The sequence below is a fragment of the Manis pentadactyla genome, chromosome 4 (genome assembly GCF_030020395.1).
Source record: "Manis pentadactyla isolate mManPen7 chromosome 4, mManPen7.hap1, whole genome shotgun sequence".
In the NCBI taxonomy this organism is placed as follows: domain Eukaryota; kingdom Metazoa; phylum Chordata; class Mammalia; order Pholidota; family Manidae; genus Manis; species Manis pentadactyla.
Window position 1 is genome coordinate 169,505,595 of NC_080022.1, and position 17,978 is coordinate 169,523,572.

A 17,978-nucleotide genomic window follows, 5' to 3' on the forward strand; every position below is an offset into this window, starting at 1 on the left:
TCTCTGTAATTCTGTTATTTCGAGAATGTCATATAAATGGAATCATACAGCATGTGACCCTTTGAGACTGCCTTTTTTCACTCAGCAGAGTGGTCTTGAGATCTTGAGAACATTCTGGTTGTTTCCAGTTTTTGGTTATTACAAATAAATTGCTATGAATAATTCTGTATTTTTTTCAATCCCTTTACTTCTAACCTACTTATATCATTATATTTGAAGTGAGCCTTCTTGTAGAAAGCATATAATTTGGACATGCTTTTTTTATGTTCAATCTCTGTCCTTTAATCAGTGCATTTAGACCATTTCCATTTGCTATAATCATTGATATGATGGGGTTGAAATCTGCATTTTATTTTTTGTTTTCTGTTTGTTCTTTCTGTTTTTCCATTTCTCTATTCTCTTTACCTGCCTTCGTTTGGGTTCCTTGAATATGTTTTAGAATTCCATTTTGATACAGCATTTTTAAGTGTATTTCATAGCTTTTAAGTAGTCGTGCTAGGTATAACATTAAATGTACATAACTTATCATAGACTACCAGTGTTGACATGTTTTCACTTCAAGTCAAGTACAGAAACCTTACCCCCGTTGATGTTTCTTTATTCTCTTCTTGGGGCTTTTCTTCCCCGCTGTCTGCTCCTGCTGGTGTTCCCGGGCCGCTGGTTTCTCCAGCTCCCACTGCAGGACACATGAGGCAGAAAGAAAACCCAGGGAGCGAACCGCTGTGGTGTTTCTTGGATGTCAAAGGACTCTTGTCGGTTTGGCTGCTCCTGCCACCGTCCAGAGTCTACTTATGTTTGTTTTATATCCGATTTCCAGGGTTTTTAGCTATACTTAGGAAAAAGAATGGGGAAATGTACAGCTACTTCATCTTTCTCGAAGTGGAAGTTCTCTATTTTGTTTTTTAAATGTGTGAGAATAATTATACCCTAAATGTCTAGTAACAAACCAATGTTCCTTTGGTATTTTATACAGCCACTGAAATAATGGTCAGAAGACAATCTTACATGTTTATTAGGATTGAAAATGCTTAGATGACATAATGAAAAAAGTTAGGTTAACAACTATATGGAAATATAACTATGATACTGCTAAATGGAAAAGCCTATTATAAGAAAGAAATCTGGAAATTCCCAAAATACTGACAATGGGTATTTGAGGCATGGAATTATGACTGATTTTTTTTTCCCCTTTCATGTGCCAAATTAAAAAGAAGGCCTTGTACTTTTATAATTAAAAATAAATACATTTTATTCCTAAATTTCATCTCAGAAAGGTACATGAAGCTATCTTCTATAATATATGACATTTTTCATGGATTAGTTAATGTATTTTTTATTTAAGGAGTTAAAAATATCTTTAGCTTGTATTTATGCAAAATCAAACTGTCAGTGTGGTTTTCGACAATTACCCTCATACCAAATGGTTATTATATCAATAAACCAAAGGCTGTATTTACCATGCTAAAGGGAATGAAACACATTCTATGTGGAGATTAGCAAGAAAGTTTGATAGACTCCTAGAATATTATAAATAGGCAGGCAGAGACGAAATGATGAAGCAGAAAAGTACTGAGGAGGTTCAGAGGCAAATGTTAGGATAGGAAAGCCTTCTTCACTTGAGTTTCAGTTTGGATGTCCCTGATTGGAGCGCCACCTTCCTTCCAGGATCCTGCTGGTTTCAGTCCTCCATCTGCTGTGCTGGGTGCCTAGCATTCATGCACAGCAGTTTTCGACTGTGCAGATTACATAGGCTGCACATGGCTTACAGGTGTTGCTTGGTGTGCTCGTTGTACAACATGAGTTACAGGGAAGCCTGTGGAAAATCCATTTTGAGCTAAGCTTAACAAAGGAAAGCTGGATAAAATAACAACTAGAAAAAAATTATGCCAAAATTGCCCTAAAATTATGTTCTGTAGGATAACAGTGGGCCTAAGCTTTTGTCACCGCAGGAGCCAGCATTGAACCTTCATGTTCACTGCAGCGGTGGCAGGTGAATAAAATTTTATGTATTTTCTTCACTTGGCCAGTGCCATCTTACGTCCATACCTGACTTCACTTTAATGGAAAATAGGAGCGAAGGAACACCCCACCCCCAACCCAGTGTGAAATGCTATATATGATGTTTATTCTGCTTTAGAACTTTGGTATATCTATGTATTTTTTTTTAACATTTCTGTTGTCATGTGATTAGCCTCAGCTGCTTTTCAGTACTCTTTAAGAAGACCCTTTGATGCATTTGGGAGATTTGACCTTGGCCAGATCTTGGGGAAGCAGGATTCTTCTGCGAGAGCCTCTTTGTGACTCGGCTTATTTTGAGAGTAATTGTGTAGAACTTGCCTGCAGTCCTCACTCTCAAGGAGACCCTGGTACCTGGTGATCTCACCCTCCAGCCGGGCCTTTGTGTCCAGCAGCACCTGGTACTCCTGGTTCTGCCGCTCCAGGTCGCGGCGGACCTCAGCCAGCTGGTTCTCCACATTATCGATCAGGCACTGCATCTGGGCCAACTGGGTGCTATATTGGGCCTTGGTTTCTGCCACAGTGCATTCCAGAGATTCTGTCTATAGAAAGAAAAGAGTGAAAAAGGGCCCTTGTAGCATAGTCCCTGGGGCCAGTAGGTCTGTTTTCAAATCCTTAGTCTACCCTTTTCTAGCAATGTGACTTTGGGAAAATTACTTAGCTTCTCTGAGCCTCAGTCTTACTCAGTAAGAAGTGGCCAATGTAAAGTACCTATCTCATAGGATGGTGGTGATGGTTAAATGAATTAATATGAGTAAAGCACTTAGGTTAGTGCCTGGAAAAATTTTAGGAGCTATATAAGTGTTATTGCTACCAGTACTGGATCACTTGTGTATTTAAGAGGAAGTGTTAAATATGGGCTTGTGACATGGAGTTGAGGGGTGTGGTGGTATAGTGTGGTTAGAAGAGGCTTTGGGATTGAAACACCTGGATTCATCTTCTACTTTTGCTGTTAAAAATTGTATGACCCCCTATTAGTTAATCTGAGCCTCAGTTTTCCTCATCTGTGTAATGGGGTTAGTAGAGGTATTTAACCCATCAAGTTATTGTGAGGCTTCAATAAGCATTGTGCCCCTCTTGGGGTGAATGCTCAGCTGTTGTCACCTAGGTATTCTCTCCAGAGCATAATGTGACACACACATTCCAGATGGACTGGAACTGGTTAATGTAATCTTACATCGTGGTGTTCTTTTTGCTTTGGTGGTGTAGGATGCAGTGAAAGGTCTGGGTGGTGTGGATCCTCAGAAAGTGTAAGACAGTGGTAGAATGCAAAGTCTGAATGCCGTTCTTTGTTTCAGATATGATGGCGAGCTTGGAAAAGTGGCCTGAATCATAAGAGTTAGAACCCACCGGAGTGTGCCTGGGTGCCCTTGGCCCAGAGGCTCCTCTGTTGCTCTGCTCTGGCCCCTTCCCTCTCTTCCCTGTCTCTGGGGAGTGCTGAGGATCATGCTCAAGCCCCGGAGGGAAGGTCAGGGCATCCTGTTCGGATAGTACAAGCTCTTGACCCATTACTTCTGCTTCTAGCTGGGTGAACACCAGTATTTGGGAGGATGTGTGACCCTTGCACACTAGACATTCAGACTTTCTACCAATGAACTGTGGTTCTCTCTTTTGTGTGATAGGAAGAGGGATAACATCTCAGGGCCTGATTCTTCAGTGACAAAACAACTGTCTTGCCCTTACACACCAGGCTTTGCTGTGCTTGGAGCTCAATTTCCAGAGCATTGGCTGTGCGTTTCAGTTCCAAGATCTCCATCTGGCAGCCCTGCAACTGCTCTGTGCTGGACAGCTGCTGCTGATTCAGCTCCTCTGCCTGAAACACATGCATGATTAGAGAACACAGTAAGGTGGAAGTCTGGAAGCCTTAAATTTTTAAAAAAATTTTGTTATCATTAATCTACAATTACATGAAGAACATTATGTTTACTAGGGTCTCCCCTTCACCAAGTCCCCCCCACAAACCCCATTACAGGCACTGTCCATCAGCGTAGTAAGATGCTGTAAAATCACTACTTGTCTTCTCTGTGTTGCACAGCCCTCCCCATGCACCCCCTCACATTATACATGCTAATCGTAATACCCCCTTTCTTCTTCCCCGCCCTTATCTCTCCCTTCCCTCCCATTCTCCCCAGTTCCTTTCCCTTTGGTAACTGTTAGTCCATTGTTGGGTTCTGTGAGTCTGCTGCTGTTTTGTTCTGGAAGCCCGTCATTTTATTGCACCAGTTGCTGACCTGCACAGCGAACCACTCTTCTGCATCTCTGCGGTTGTTGGCGAGCACTGTTTCATACTGACAGCGCATCTCATCCAGGACCTTGTTGAGATCGACAGTGGGGGCAGTGTCTAGCTCCACACTGAGTCGGTCACCAAGCTGTCCACGAAGCAAGCTGACCTCCTGAAAGTGAAAATGGAGTAAAGAATGTCACAGTCATGGGGAAAAAAATCAATTTGACATCCCAATGGCATCCCACTTCTGTTTTTTTGAGTAGTGAGTAAAAGTGGGATTCAGATTTAGATTATTTAGGTTGAATCTCTTTCTATCCCTCAGTTTCTTCATCAGCAAAATGAGTATAATTTTACCTTTTCCAGAAGGTTATTGTGACAGATATGAGTTAATATACTCAAAGCACTTATAAAAATCCTTGGCCCACAGTAAGGTCTCAATAAATGCTAGCTAGCTATTACTACCATCAATGGATGTTCAAAGGGAAAATATACTATAAATATACACCATTCAGCTTTTCACTTTTTAGCTTCATCAATATGGGATAATCATACACTTCATATTTTATGATTTTGAAAAGTTTATAGATGCAGAATATTTAAAAATATTGGTCCAAATTATTTGACTAATTTGCATGAGTTTTTATGCCCTTTCTGAAATGGCCTTCACACCTGTGTTCATCAGCCTGATTTTCATACATTACGGGTTAGAGTTAGGCACGGCACGAAGCCCCGAGGTAGGCCACTTGTGGAGTTAACCTCCTCTGCAAAGCAATGGCAGGTGAAGAGTTTGGTTCCTTCGTTGGGCCCTGGCCAGGGATCGTTTCATGTCGACTTCAGAGACACACCAGAATGGTCAGGCTGAAGACTAATCGTGCCTGGAGAAGTCTTGTTCTAGCTTTAGCAACCTCTCCCCAAGTTCAGTTTATATACACAACCCAAAATCTATCAGCTTAACTTTGTCACTCTTCTGTTCTTTCAGAGATTTCGCTACTTTCTCACCTCTTCATGGTTTTTCTTAAGGCAAAGGAGAACTTCCTTCAGAGACTCCACATGGGCCTCCAGATCAGCTCTGCACAAGGTCAGCTCACCCAGGATCCCACGCAGGCCACCAGTGTCAGTCTCTGCCAGCTGGCGAAGAGAGAGTTCAGACTCGTACCTTTCACAGCAAAAGAGATGCAGTCAGTGCTTTCTTTGCTAGACCCTGTGGGAAGAGCTGGGCGTACTGATGAATGCTACATGGACTCAAGGAAGCCACGCACCGCAATTCCTTCCCCATCCCAGATAATGATAAATTTGAGCTGTGTGAACATTCTTAGCTTGAAAAAAATACTATGTAGAGAATATTTGTGGTATGTGTGTGTGTATGTGTGTATAAGAGAGAGAGAGAGAGAGAGAAAGAGAGAGGGTGGGGGGTGGTGGGGAGAATGGCAACCATAGATTATTTTCAAATTCAAATTAAACTTACTTGGACCTAAAGTCATCGGCAGCCAGTTTGCAGTTGTCAAGCTGTACAGCAATTCTAGAATTCTCTGCCTTCGTGCACAAGATCTAGGAAATAAGTTATTATGTAATAAACGGCTCTTTGAAATAAACCTATCTATCTACTCATTTAACAACTATGCCATTATTTATCTTTTAGAAAGTCTTTATAAGAAAACGTAAAATAGCTTGCAGCCTGCTTTTCTTATTAACCATGTCACTTCATGGAGAAAAAAGCAGTATCAATTTTAAATGAAATAGAGAAATAAAAAGGTTTAGTTTTTTAATGACCTAAGACATTTTGCAATATTCCATGGCATTTGAACTCAGATTTTTCTCCATAAGTAATTTGTATTATGATGCTATCTCCATCCATGATAATAAAAATTCATTAGTAAGAAAGGACAGTGATTACTAGGCAAAATTATATATATATATGATTAAAAAATGACATTTCCATATCTATGTTAAAAATAATATAAATTGACAGTGTTATATACAAAAGCAGATAGAGTACAGATTTTCTTCATTCTACAGATGATAAAAGTGAAGTCTAGGTAAGTGAGTTTATTATGGTCACCCAGTAATTAATGGCAGCAGTGGGGCTAGTGCTGTTTCCTAACTTTTAGACCAGTGCCCCTACATCACATGACCTCTTGGAAATCCCCTTTCCCTGGTTTCCTTCCATTGAACAGCCTCTTCTAGTATAAAGATAAAGCACAGCACAGATTGGGAAGGTGAAGCATTAGGGCAGTGAGACACCAAACCTTTTGTTGGAGATCCTCAATAGTGTCAAAGTAGCACTGATAATTGGGGCCCACCAGTGGGATTTCCTCTTCACATTGTTCTCGGATCCTGCATTCTAGCTCTGCATTCATCTCCTCCAGGTCACGCACCTTCTCCAGATAGTTGGCGAGTCTGTCATTCAGGAAATGCATTGTCTCCTTCTCGTTGCTGTTGAACACCCCATCTTCATACCAAGCACAGTTTCCCATCAACCATGGAACATTACAATTCCCAGCAAAGGAGGATGGTGCGAGGCAACTGGTTGGCAACTGAGACCTGGATAGGAAACCAGGGGTGTGGCATCTGGATGTAGCACTGGTGCTGGGGAGACAAATGTTTTCCATGGAACAGGTTGAAGCAAATGCACAATTGGAAGCCCTGGAACAGGATTCAGAGGAACAGCATTGTGGGGGACGGTCAGAAGTCATCCTATTAGAAGTGGAGAACAAAGACTAGTTGGAAAACTACAGTTGCCCAACTCCAAAAATCTCCTTCCTTCCTGAGACTTATATAGCCCCCCAAAATGGGTATTTACAGAATGCACCAGATGTTTTCTTTATCACTGTTGGTGCCAGTTTTCATATGAGCATTCATTAGTGCTGTTTGTTGAGCAGGAGTTTTATGCCTCATAAAAGAGGCATAACTTCAGGTTACTAAATAAGGACACAATTTCTATGTGCAGTAGGATAAAATGCTTGTTTCAGAAAACCTTCATAGGAAGCATTGTCCTTTTGACCAGAATAAGGAAAGAGGGAAAAATTGGGCCAATCAGTGGTTATTACAGGTACAACTGATTATATATAAGGAAAATAATATTCCCACAGATTTTGACCCTGTACATTGAACATTCATTATGTCTCCTTTTAAAATGAATATTACAAGTCATTAAATGCCGTTTATTTGCTCATGCCATCACCATAAAAGTGTTCCATGGAATCAGCAATCTTTGCAATGCTTTTTGTGGTCTTGCTGTAACTCACATGGTGGAGGAGAGAGGTGTGACAAGACTTAAAGTGTGTGTGTGTGTGTGTGTGTGTGTGTGTGTGTGTGTGTGTGTGTACCATATCCGCCTGTGTGCAAAATGACAATTCACTATACATAACTGATAGGCATAATTTCTGTCCTCCAGGCCAAAATATAAATTGATAAACTGGTTATCAAGACCTGGAATTCTGATCTTTGATTTACTGAAACTTGTTTTCTCCACCTTCATATGCTCATTTTTAGATCAGCAATACTACTTTTTACCTGTATTTTTAATAAGAGTGAAATACAGATTCTAAGTTAAAATCTTTCAGTCTCTTGGGAAACTAAACCCTCACTGATCACAGTTCAGGGTTAGGGGTAAGGAAGGGACAGAAGACTTTTCTTCTGAGATATAGAAAGTGTTTTCTCTTATTTACTTTTGAAGGTCCCAATTTCATGAAAATTAGTAATATTAGAACTGGGGAATAGAATTCTACAATATGGGTTCCAGAACAGTAGTTCCATTGGATGAAATCCCTGGTGCAGTGCCAAGTGGGTAGGGATTTGCAATGTAACTTCCTGGGGTCTCTCTTCAATTTCATCTCCTCTATGAAGCAGAATCCATTTCTCTTTGCTTGGCTTTAATTGTGGTATTTATTTCATTTTCAAAGGTGTGCAGAGCAAATTGCCTCTGGAATCTTCAAGATTAAAACCCCCCTATTCTTACAAAGTTAAAATTTTCATGATTCAGAATAAACTTAGTTTTTTGTTTTCTAATTCTGAGCACGACTCCGTAGGTAGCTGATAACAAAAACAAACTAAAACTGAAATCAAACCAGGAGACCTTGAACCCGTACATGGGTTAAAATTGTCTCTTGGGATTTATTATTCGTTGAGTGGGACTGTGTTTGATTTCAGTGATTCTCTTTACATTTGAACATTTAGACTAAAAGTTCTTAAGAGTGCCAATGTTATATCTATGTTGTTCTGCAAAGGACATGAATTCAAGGATTCAAAAACATATTTGAAAATTACAGATTTCTGAAGGAACCTTATGATCCCACAGTCACCTAGTGAGTCAAAGGAAAGATTTCTCTGACGAGAAGCAGTGTCTTGATTGTCCATCATATGTTCCAGTTCTTTAAGATGCAGCTATATGTCTTTGTTTTAAAGCAAGTGCAGGTAATTTCCTTTTTTCTTGAGCTAGTTTCTATTCGTAAAATGTTCATTACTGGTTGTATGTATACATAGGGCAGGACTGTTTATTTAGGGCTTAATTAATGAGTAGTACGTTGTATGGTGATCTAAACTGTGTTTCCATCTTAGAATATGGAAACTGTCCAGAATTCATTCTTATGGCATACCATCCTAAGAAGAAGAGAGAACATTGGGAATAGAGAAAAATTAAAAGATGCCGTAAAGGTCATGGTACAAAGACATGGTTGTTTCTTTTTATAATGTGCTGTTACCTCAGAAGGTCCACTTACTGCTGGCAGACCGTCTTTGTAAATACACATCTGTTGTTTGTCACTCTCCACTTATGAAATACAAACTTCCTGGCTTAGTAAATGTAGCCTTCCTTGATCTGGTGCCAATTTACATTTCTAGGCTAATTTCTGGATCTTTTCTTTCACAAACCCGAGACTCCAGCCATCCTTCAGGCTTTGTCGGTGCTGATTCTTGGTCTAATGCCCTTTTACCATCCCTTTCCTGAATGAACTCAGGTGTCAAGTGGCTCAGCTGAAATGGCATTTAACCACCTCACATTGAGATGGGGGCATTTTCCATAGCACTTTGCACATACCTCCACTATAGCAGTTGTTACATTGCTTTTAACGTGTTCAGTATTTTTATGTTTATTGGTCTTCTTTTTGGACAATGTCCTTTTTCAGACATGTGTGTCTTATTTATATTCCTACCCTCACTACTTGGAACATAATATAATAGGCCCTTAATAAATGTTTGCTAAAAATATAACCACTTGGCTTACAGAGGTTTCTGTGTTGACACATGACTCTTATAAAAACGCTTTAACACTGAAGGACAAGGAAAATTGGTGGACAAAGAATACTGTCCTAGTGGTCATAATATTTACATTCTAGTTCCAATACTGTTACTGACCAACTGTATTGTCTTCTAGTCCTGCAACCCCTCTGGGCTTTAGTTAGTCCTTGCTCTTATGTATGTTTTAAAAGTTGGGGTGTCCATTGTGCGGTCTGAACCCTTCCCTGCTCAGGGAGAAACTCTGAGTTTTGAATTTCCTCCCGACTGTGGGTTGCTTCACTGACTGGGGCTGGAGTTTATGGGGAGACTGTGTCCCAGCTCTCCTACCCACTTTGAGGTGGTTTTCTTCTTGTTTCTCCTCTATGTGTAGTTGTCACTCAGCCATAACTTTACATTTTTTAAAGAGAAAATTGTTCTATTTGTACGTGTAGACTTAGAGTGTCCATGGGAGGAGGTAAGCTCAGGATCTTCTAGTCACGCTTCTGAACTGGAACTCAGAAGTGATCTTTCAGACAATTTTGTATCAGCTCTGTTTACCCAAAAGTATTTTCATTTTCCTTTCAGTTTTCGAAGTTCTTTTGCAAACTATAGAACTCTGGGCTAATATTTTTTTTTCCTTTAGGACCTTAAAAATGTCCTCTTCCATTTCATCTGAAAAGAAGTCAGATATCCTTTTTCTCTTTGCTACACTTGATTTAATGTGTATTTTTCCCCCTTATTGTCTTAATCTTTGTTACTCACTTATTCTGTTATTGAGTTTGACTATGATATATGTCTAGGTGGTACATGTGTCTGTGTTTAGGTTGTATTTATCCTTAATGAGGTTTGTTGAAATTCTTGAATTTGTAGGTTAAAGAAATGTATCATTCAATTTGGAAAATTTTCAGCCTTTTCTCCCCAAATTTTTCTGCCCCACTTTCTCTCTCCTATTTCTGGACCTCCATTTCTTGTATGTTGGGCCACTTGCTACTGTCCCACAGCCTGCTCAGGATCTGGTCATTTTTTTCAATCTTCCTTTTCAGTGTTTAGTTTTGATAATTTTGATCTAGTAAGATTATTTTGAGCTCTCTTAATTCCTTGACCTCACCTCTAATTGGCAGTTTCCAATGTGATATTAAAGCCATTCTATTGAATTTTTATTTCAGATTGTACTCTTAATTCTAGAATTTGCATTTGTTTCTTTCTTATTAAATTTAAATAATTTCAATCTCAATTTAATTTGTCATTAATTCATTAAATGAAAACTTAAAATTCCACTTTTCTGGTGTGATTACTCATCTTGTCCACTCTTTCCCTTTAACATCTTGTTCATCTTTTCCTTTATATCCATGAAAATATTTCTAATAATTGCTTTAAAATCCTTGTCTGCCAATTCTAGCAGCTGTGTATCTGTAGACCTATTTTTATTGGCTGCTTTTTCTCTTGATTATGGGTGCTTTTTTTCCTTGCTTCATATGTCTCTTTAAATTTTCAATTGTATGCTGTTCATTCTGGATGATATATTTTAGGAAGTCTTGATTATGTTGAAGAGTGTTTTGAGTGTTGAGTTTTGTTCTCACAGGAATATAATCACTGGAAGATCCTCTTGGTCCTCTCATGCTTGGTTTTAGACTTTTTAAGGGCAGGTATAATTTGGAGTGTTCTTTAGTCAAGGTTATGATCTTTTACTCTTTTGGTGTGTCTGACACATCAACTGAATACCTGAGGTCCTCAGAGAGCTTTTCCATTCTGGATGGGTTAGAATTTCAATGTCTTCAATTGAATGACTTCTGGTATCTCTACTCAGCTCTTTATCCCCCTTTTTGCTAGTCTCATGGACATGAGTATGTGCATGCAACCAAACCCTCTAAAAGTACTTTGTAAGAACTTTTATACAGACTTCTGTACCTTCCCTCATACATTTTCCACTCTTTAACACTGTTGTGCAAATTCCAGCTGCCTAAACACCCTTTAAATATGCCACTTGTGCCTCAAACATGATGTATTTAGAGCAGAACACAGTATTTCCTTTTTTAATTCTTTCTTCTCTGCTTCCATGCTTAATTGTGCCATAGCCCTACTGCCTAATCTGTCTCTCCCTTTCATATCCTTTTGACCAGGAGCTCTAGTCAATTGATCTTTGATTATGTCTTTCTCCTCTTTATCAGCATGGCAGCAATCTTAGTTTCTTAATTATTTTCAATTTTGTGGTACCACAGCACTTGAGTAAACTACTAGCAGAATACTTGTATTTCTTATTTTAATACAATGCCTAGCATTCAATAAATAATTGTTAATTTTATGAAGCAATGAATATATACTGTATGTATCCACCTGACCGGCCAGTCAGCTTATTTAGAGCAAGGAAAATAAAATATGGGCACATAATAAGCATTTAATAAATACTAAATGAATATGGTGTTATGTTAATTTTTTGCATTAATAGATCGGATCATCTGGATTACTTGATATATATGTCACATTTAGTCGCTGGATCATGTTTAGTATTTCCCAACCTGCCTTAAACCATTTTTTTGGGGGAGAACAAGTTAGGGAAAGTCTACTTTGAAGTATACTGATGTACTGGACCATATTATATGCAAGGTGGTTTAGTTTTATTAAAACAGCAAGAACAACAAAAGCAAGAAATATTTATCTGTACTGCTACCACCGTTTTCAGTTTTGCAGGTGTTTTCAAATTTTCTTAAAATGCTGACTTTTGGAATTAAGAAATACATTGAATGAATTAACAGAAATAAAATAATTATAGACATTTGTGCTATGCCAGAGATGTAAAATTTATTAGGATTATCATGAAGAAGTGCTTCAATTTCCAGAAAGATACCACCCAAAGCTGGAAACAGAATTCCCAAAGCACCCAAAGAAAGATATACTTTGATATGAAGGAGGTGAACAACTTTGGCAAGCTAATGGGTGTCTACCTGCTCAAATTGCCCTTGGTTACTGATATCTACTACATGGCCATTGAAAATCTCTTGGTTTCTTTTGGTGGGGGGTTGTCAGTGAGAGTGCCATCCTTGTTCCAGTTTTGAAAGCTGAGTTAATTAGTTGCCGGTACTGAGACAGGTGAACACTAAAGCTTCTGGGTTGACTGTTTCAATGTCACGCTCTGTCAAAAGCAGCCATCAGTCAGCAGCAGCTAGGGAGGCAGGGCTCACAGGTGGGCTGGGTGAAGGTTGTGAGGTTGAGGGTCTCCAGGCCTGGGGTGGGCTGGGCAGAGTTGAGCAGGAAGCAGGTGGGCACACAGGGCTGAGGGATGTAGCAGGGTGGGGGGCAGGTGTCGCAGCAGGTTGGCTCCAGTAGCCAAGTGGTGTGTGAGCAGGTGCTGGGCAGGCAGACTCCGCACCGGCAGCTCTTGTCAGCAGAGCAGATGGTGGTGGCAGGGCCGGTGGGGACGCTGCAGCAGTAGGAAGCACAGCAAGCCATGGCGTCGGGAAACTGGTCTGCTTTTGGTTCCTTGGAAGAGAGGTGAGGTTTTTGGGATGCAAATGCCTCCTCTTGCTTTGCAGCTCTTATATACTCTCCCCAGTGGGGTGTTGGTCCAACCAGAAGGCTTCTTTCCTGGTTCTTGTGTATGTTAGTGTGCCCATTAACCTTTGATTGGTTTGACATTTAGATGCTTTTAAAGAGTCTCTATTCTCCTAATTAACATTTATTTGAGTTCCTTGCTAAATCTGAACTGATTACTTTTGCTGTTTGTCACTGGAACCCAAGCTTTATGAGCTATCACCAAAGGCTTGTGCTATTATAATTCCAACAGCAGCCATGCTGGGGAATATTGCACAAGTGTACACTATAGTATGCAGGTCTCTTCCCAGCACTTGTCAGTGTTCATTCTTTTTACTTTTATCTGTACTAACTGGGCTGATAAAGTATTCTTGTTTTAAGGTGTTAAACTTAATTTTAGTAACTGTCCCTTAGCTTTGGGCCTTTTTAAAATTGAGATATAATTGACACACAACATTGTATTAGTGTAGTTTTGGGGCTTTTGAGATCAAACTTGCATTAATATGGAGACATATGCTATTGAGAAATATGGGCATATTTTAAAAAACACCTATTTCCATTTCTGACTATAAAATATTATGTATTCATTAAAATTTTGAGCAATATAGAAAAGTACAAAGGAACAAGGAAAATAACTCAAGCATAATGTTATCATCAGGAGAAATTTTCTGTTAATATTTATAAATATCCCTCTAGTCATTTTTCTATAAATTACTTATCATTTTATTACATTTCTAGGATCATATTTTACATTCTATTCTGTAACTTAGCAATTTGCTTAAGCATGTTATTTTTCATGTTTCCTAGCATTTATCATGTAATGGTACTTGCTAAGTTACTTAAAAATTTCATGTTATTAATCATTTACATTATTTTCCTTTTTTCCTATAATTTTGACAATAGTAACAATTGTGTATATAAATCTTTATGCACATTTCTGACCATTTCAGACACAGAAGTAATTATTGAAGCAAGTGTTGTTTAACAATATTTTAAGGCCTTTAGTATTCCTTGCCATACTGCAGAATGGTTCCATTTACCTATTTCTTTCTATTTATTATTCCTACCAGCTGTGTTTGAGAATCCCTGTTTCCCTATACTTTTGATGTGTATTTTACTTGAAAAGTGGTAGCCAATTTGGTGGGTGAAAAATGGAATTTCATTAGTGTTGCATTTGTAGTTCTTTTACAAGTAGTTAGGTTAAAAGAGTCGTTCATATGTCCATTGGCCTTTGTCTTTCAAGCCACAAAGTGGCTGCTTTGTTTTCTTCACTGCTAAGTGTGGGAAAGTTGAAGTTTTAGCTTATGTCCATGTACAAACTCAAAGAACAATTTAGGACCATGATACTTCTATGCAAATGAATCGCTTCCAGTGGAAAGTGAAGTCGTGTGCTGATGCTAATTTGTCCACATTTGATTTTTTCAGTGTTTTTCTGTTGTTGCTCAATGTAGTGCATTTTCTCCCCAAATCAAATGTGTCTGCCCTAGAAAAGACTTCAGTTCCAGTACCCTGTTTGAGCTTCAGTCATGGCCCAGTTTTTAAGAAGGAACATGGAGGGCTCCTGTCTAGGATCATCCTGCTGCATCAAACCATTTCCACTCAACTTTGATTCCCTTGTCCTTCAAGCTATGATTCTTCTCACTGTCTTCCCACCTCCTGCCTTAAGGGTACTTGTGCATCAGTGCCTGATGGTGGGCGTATCTGTGTGGTTTTCTGTGGGGGATGTATAGATTCCAGAGGACCCCGTTAAGAATCAGAAGAGCTCTTAGTGGTCCCAGTGCTGCTGACTAACTTCCCCGTCACGGCAAGTAACTCACTTTTTGGAGCCTCATCTTTCTCCTCTGCAAAGTAAGGGTAATGATGTCTACATTCTTCCATTCAGAAGATTATTGTTAAAAACCAAATGTAGGACTGGTTGAGACTGAGCTACCTGTTATGTGGTTCAAAAGGTAAGTTTAAATTATGTGTCAGAGATGACTAAACATTTTATTTTTAGAAACAAAGGGTATGTTTTTCTTTTAAGCGAATGTGGGAAAAACATGGTGTTTCTTGATTAGACGACAGATTTTCAAAGTGCTGAAAGTCTACCCACACACCTAGGAACTTGCCCAGTTTTAATTATATAGTTCTATAGCCAGTGAGGTTGTCTGTGACGGGGAAGATGTAAATTAAAAGATTGATAATGAAAAGAAACAATTAAAAGCAAAATATGACTCTGTTTCTTGCTTCAAATCTCCTGTTGCTTTGAGGTTGCAGTTTAAATTCCTTTTGCCTGGGGACCCCACCTCAGGGTCTTTGCATTTCTTCTCTTCCCTTCCCTGCATCCTCTCTCCCCATCTTCAGTGCCCCTGATTTGTGGTTCGTAAACTGCTGTTCTGTCTGGAAGAATCGTTCTCCACCTCTCCTGCCTCATCACCTTTGAATGCTTAGCCGGGACAGCTTGGAGGCTTTCATTACCATCTCCCACCCTGACTCTGAATCACTTCATCTGGGTTTAAGTTACCTTTTCTGCTTGCATGGCATGCTGCCCCCATCCCGGCCACAATGGAAATCACACAGCGTTACAGTAACATTCACATGACCTGTGTAGAGCACATATGTTGTGATGACAGTAACTTGTCCTCTTCACCAGATTTGAGAGAAACTTGAGGGCGCTTTAGGTAATAACATTTCTTTTATCTTTATTCTCCTAGCACAGATATAGTGCCTGGTACACGGCAAGAATTAGAGAAACATTGGCCAAATGAATGAGTTAGATGGATGAAATCCCTGGTTGATAGTATCCTAGGTTGCATCCCATCTACCCCATGGCTTCTAAGTTCTGTTCATTCAAAGTTGAACTACTGACAAGCCTATGAGATCCTCTGAGAAACCTCTCTGGAGAGACTGACAGGTACACGGAGAACATTTAAAAACATGTTTGTGTAAAGACATTTGTTTTGCCCCTTCCTTGACCTGCTTTTTCTCTTTCACAGCATTCTTTTGGTTTTAGCTTGATGCTTTCTCATTGACTTTTGTCACATTTTGACTTGTCTTTTTATGTGTATTATACATATAGTGCATTGAATACATATGATATTACATATTGGTGTAATATATATATATTATGTATATAGTGTGTGTGTGTGTGTGTGTGTGTGTGTGTATAAAATCTCTCTAAGGCTGTGTAAAGGACAGCCTGCTCAAGATTAAACTAAGTAGGTTGGTAATATGAGTAAAATTAAGCAGTAGATTAAATCATATTGAATCAGAGTTTAGCTCCAGTTCTCTGCCTATCACCCCAAAATTCTATTTATTACTTGGGTAGAACTTCTGTGCTTGGTATGGTGGTAATAGAGCTATATTTCTAGGGCCCTGCTGTTAAGAGTTGACCACTTTAAATTCTCATGAAGGGAAAATGAAGCTAAAATTGGTATGCCTGCTAAGTGACCCAGATCTTAGAATTGAATACATGCCACTTTTAATCTGTAAGCCAATATATCCTTTTCTATTAAAACTGAATGTGATGCTTTTGTTAAGATTCTTATTATGCTTTGTTTCTCTTGCATATTTTTAATTAATATAATGGGGTTTATTAAGCTTCTGGTTCCATTAGTAGTGGAGGCTCTGTGATGTGGTAGAAATAATTGGGCTTTAAAGTCAGGCATATACTAACTTGATGACTTTGAGAATGTTGAAAAACACTTAAAGCTTCATTTTTTTCATCCTCTAGTGCTGTTTTAAGGATTTTGTGAGTTAATTCATGTGGTTTACCTGGCAAAGTGTAGGTAAATAACTGTTGACTCACCCCAACATTGTATTTGTCTGAGGAAGAGAGGAGGTGAACATAAAAAAGAACCAATTTCAAGCAGCAAAGGAAATTCCAGTCATTCCTTCGATAGATTTAAAAAAAAAATAACATAATGATCTTTACCTTTCTTTAAATGAAAGACATATATTAAAAACTCTAACATAAACAAAGAACACATCTTGCCAGAGAAATAAAGTTTATTGGAAAACCCATCAAGAAATTTTTTTCCTCTATGAAAATACCCAATACAAGAAATGGGACCCCAGAAGCAACATAACCAAGAACATGCAGTCTGAGGTCTTACAGCTCTCTGTAATACTTTGATAATAGATGACATTCAGCAAAATAAATGTGAAAAAGTCTTGATTTCTTTTCCATTATAATGAAAGGTAGGTTTTCCTTATTTAGGCCATTTGGTCTGCCTCCACGTCTGATCTATGCCTGAGCCAAGTGAAAACTGAATAGACAGCTTCTGGGTTCTTCATGGTCTGGCTCTGAGCAGAGCAGCCGTCGGTCAACAGCAGCTTGGGAGGCAGGGCTCACAGGTGGGCTGGGTGAAGGTTGTGAGGTTGAGGGTCTCCAGGCCTGGGGTGGGCTGGGCAGAGTTGAGCAGGAAGCAGGTGGGCACACAGGGCTGAGGGATGTAGCAGGGTGGGGGGCAAGTGTCGCAGCAGGTTGGCTCCAGTAGCCAAGTGGTGTGTGAGCAGGTGCTGGGCAGGCAGACTCCGCACCGGCAGCTCTTGTCAGCGGAGCAGATGGTGGTGGCAGGGCCAGTGGGGACGCTGCAGCAGTAGGAAGCACAGCAAGCCATGGCGTCGGGAATCTGGTCTGCTTTTGGTTCCTTGGAAAGAGAGGAGAGGTTTTTGGGATGCAAATGCCTCCTCTTGCTTTGCAGCTCTTATATACTCTCCCCAGTGGGGTGTTGGTCCAACCAGAAGGCTTCCTCTCCTTTTTGTTTATGCTACCCTTTTCCACTGGGTTCTCTAATCAGTTTGGTATTTGTTTGTCCATTGAGACTTTCTTCTCTTATTAACTAATCAGGCTTTTGACTCATTGACTTGTTATTTTTGTCATAAGATGGTCACATTTTGTTTTCACAGGATATTGGAATGCCAACCCTTTTGTGAATTATGGATAATCAGGCCAAGTTTATACTTTCAGCTATAGTTTCAGGAGTTAAATTCTTCTCCTTATTTTTTATTTCCT

General features: G+C 39.4%; 3 protein-coding genes and 1 long non-coding RNA gene across 4 annotated transcripts in view; 1 reads left to right on the forward strand and 3 right to left on the reverse strand.

The window, feature by feature from the left end:
- Positions 1-6,723, forward strand: part of LOC118911155 (uncharacterized) — a 118,587-nt gene extending 111,864 nt beyond the window's left edge. The window contains exons 4-5 of the long non-coding RNA XR_008997384.1: positions 5,220-5,318; positions 6,607-6,723. This is a non-coding gene — a long non-coding RNA (uncharacterized LOC118911155). The remainder of the gene's footprint in view (positions 1-5,219; positions 5,319-6,606) is intronic.
- KRT40 (keratin 40) lies at positions 43-7,101 on the reverse strand. Its single transcript, XM_036882853.2, has 7 exons — positions 6,487-7,101; positions 5,706-5,788; positions 5,240-5,396; positions 4,248-4,409; positions 3,704-3,829; positions 2,338-2,558; positions 43-1,813 (listed from the first exon to the last, which is right to left on the reverse strand). The coding sequence occupies exons 1-7, from the start codon at positions 6,931-6,933 to the stop codon at positions 1,714-1,716; spliced, it is 1,296 nt and encodes a 431-aa protein (XP_036738748.2). The 5' UTR covers positions 6,934-7,101; the 3' UTR covers positions 43-1,713.
- A 5,133-nt stretch (positions 7,102-12,234) lies between these two features.
- LOC118911146 (keratin-associated protein 3-3) lies at positions 12,235-12,976 on the reverse strand. Its single transcript, XM_036882847.2, has one exon. The coding sequence runs from the start codon at positions 12,899-12,901 to the stop codon at positions 12,605-12,607; it is 297 nt and encodes a 98-aa protein (XP_036738742.1). The 5' UTR covers positions 12,902-12,976; the 3' UTR covers positions 12,235-12,604.
- A 3,975-nt stretch (positions 12,977-16,951) lies between these two features.
- Positions 16,952-17,649, reverse strand: LOC118911145 (keratin-associated protein 3-3). Its single transcript, XM_036882846.2, has one exon. It carries the CDS (start codon positions 17,581-17,583, stop codon positions 17,287-17,289), a length of 297 nt encoding a protein of 98 aa, XP_036738741.1. The 5' UTR covers positions 17,584-17,649; the 3' UTR covers positions 16,952-17,286.
- Between the last annotated feature and the right edge of the window lie 329 nt (positions 17,650-17,978).

Bases quoted from the DNA above. Each gene is read 5' to 3' on its own strand.
- LOC118911146 (XM_036882847.2), bottom strand. From the start codon at position 12,901: ATGGCTTGCTGTGCTTCCTACTGCTGCAGCGTCCCCACCGGCCCTGCC.
- KRT40 (XM_036882853.2), bottom strand. From the start codon at position 6,933: ATGACTTCTGACCGTCCCCCACAATGCTGTTCCTCTGAATCCTGTTCC. The intron at 4,410-5,239 runs GTGAGAAAGTAG...TTTCACTTTCAG, and splicing joins TTAAGAAAAACCATGAAGAG to GAGGTCAGCTTGCTTCGTGG. The intron at 2,559-3,703 runs GTGTGTAAGGGC...TTCTTTCTATAG, and splicing joins TCCAAGCACAGCAAAGCCTG to ACAGAATCTCTGGAATGCAC.
- LOC118911145 (XM_036882846.2), bottom strand. From the start codon at position 17,583: ATGGCTTGCTGTGCTTCCTACTGCTGCAGCGTCCCCACTGGCCCTGCC.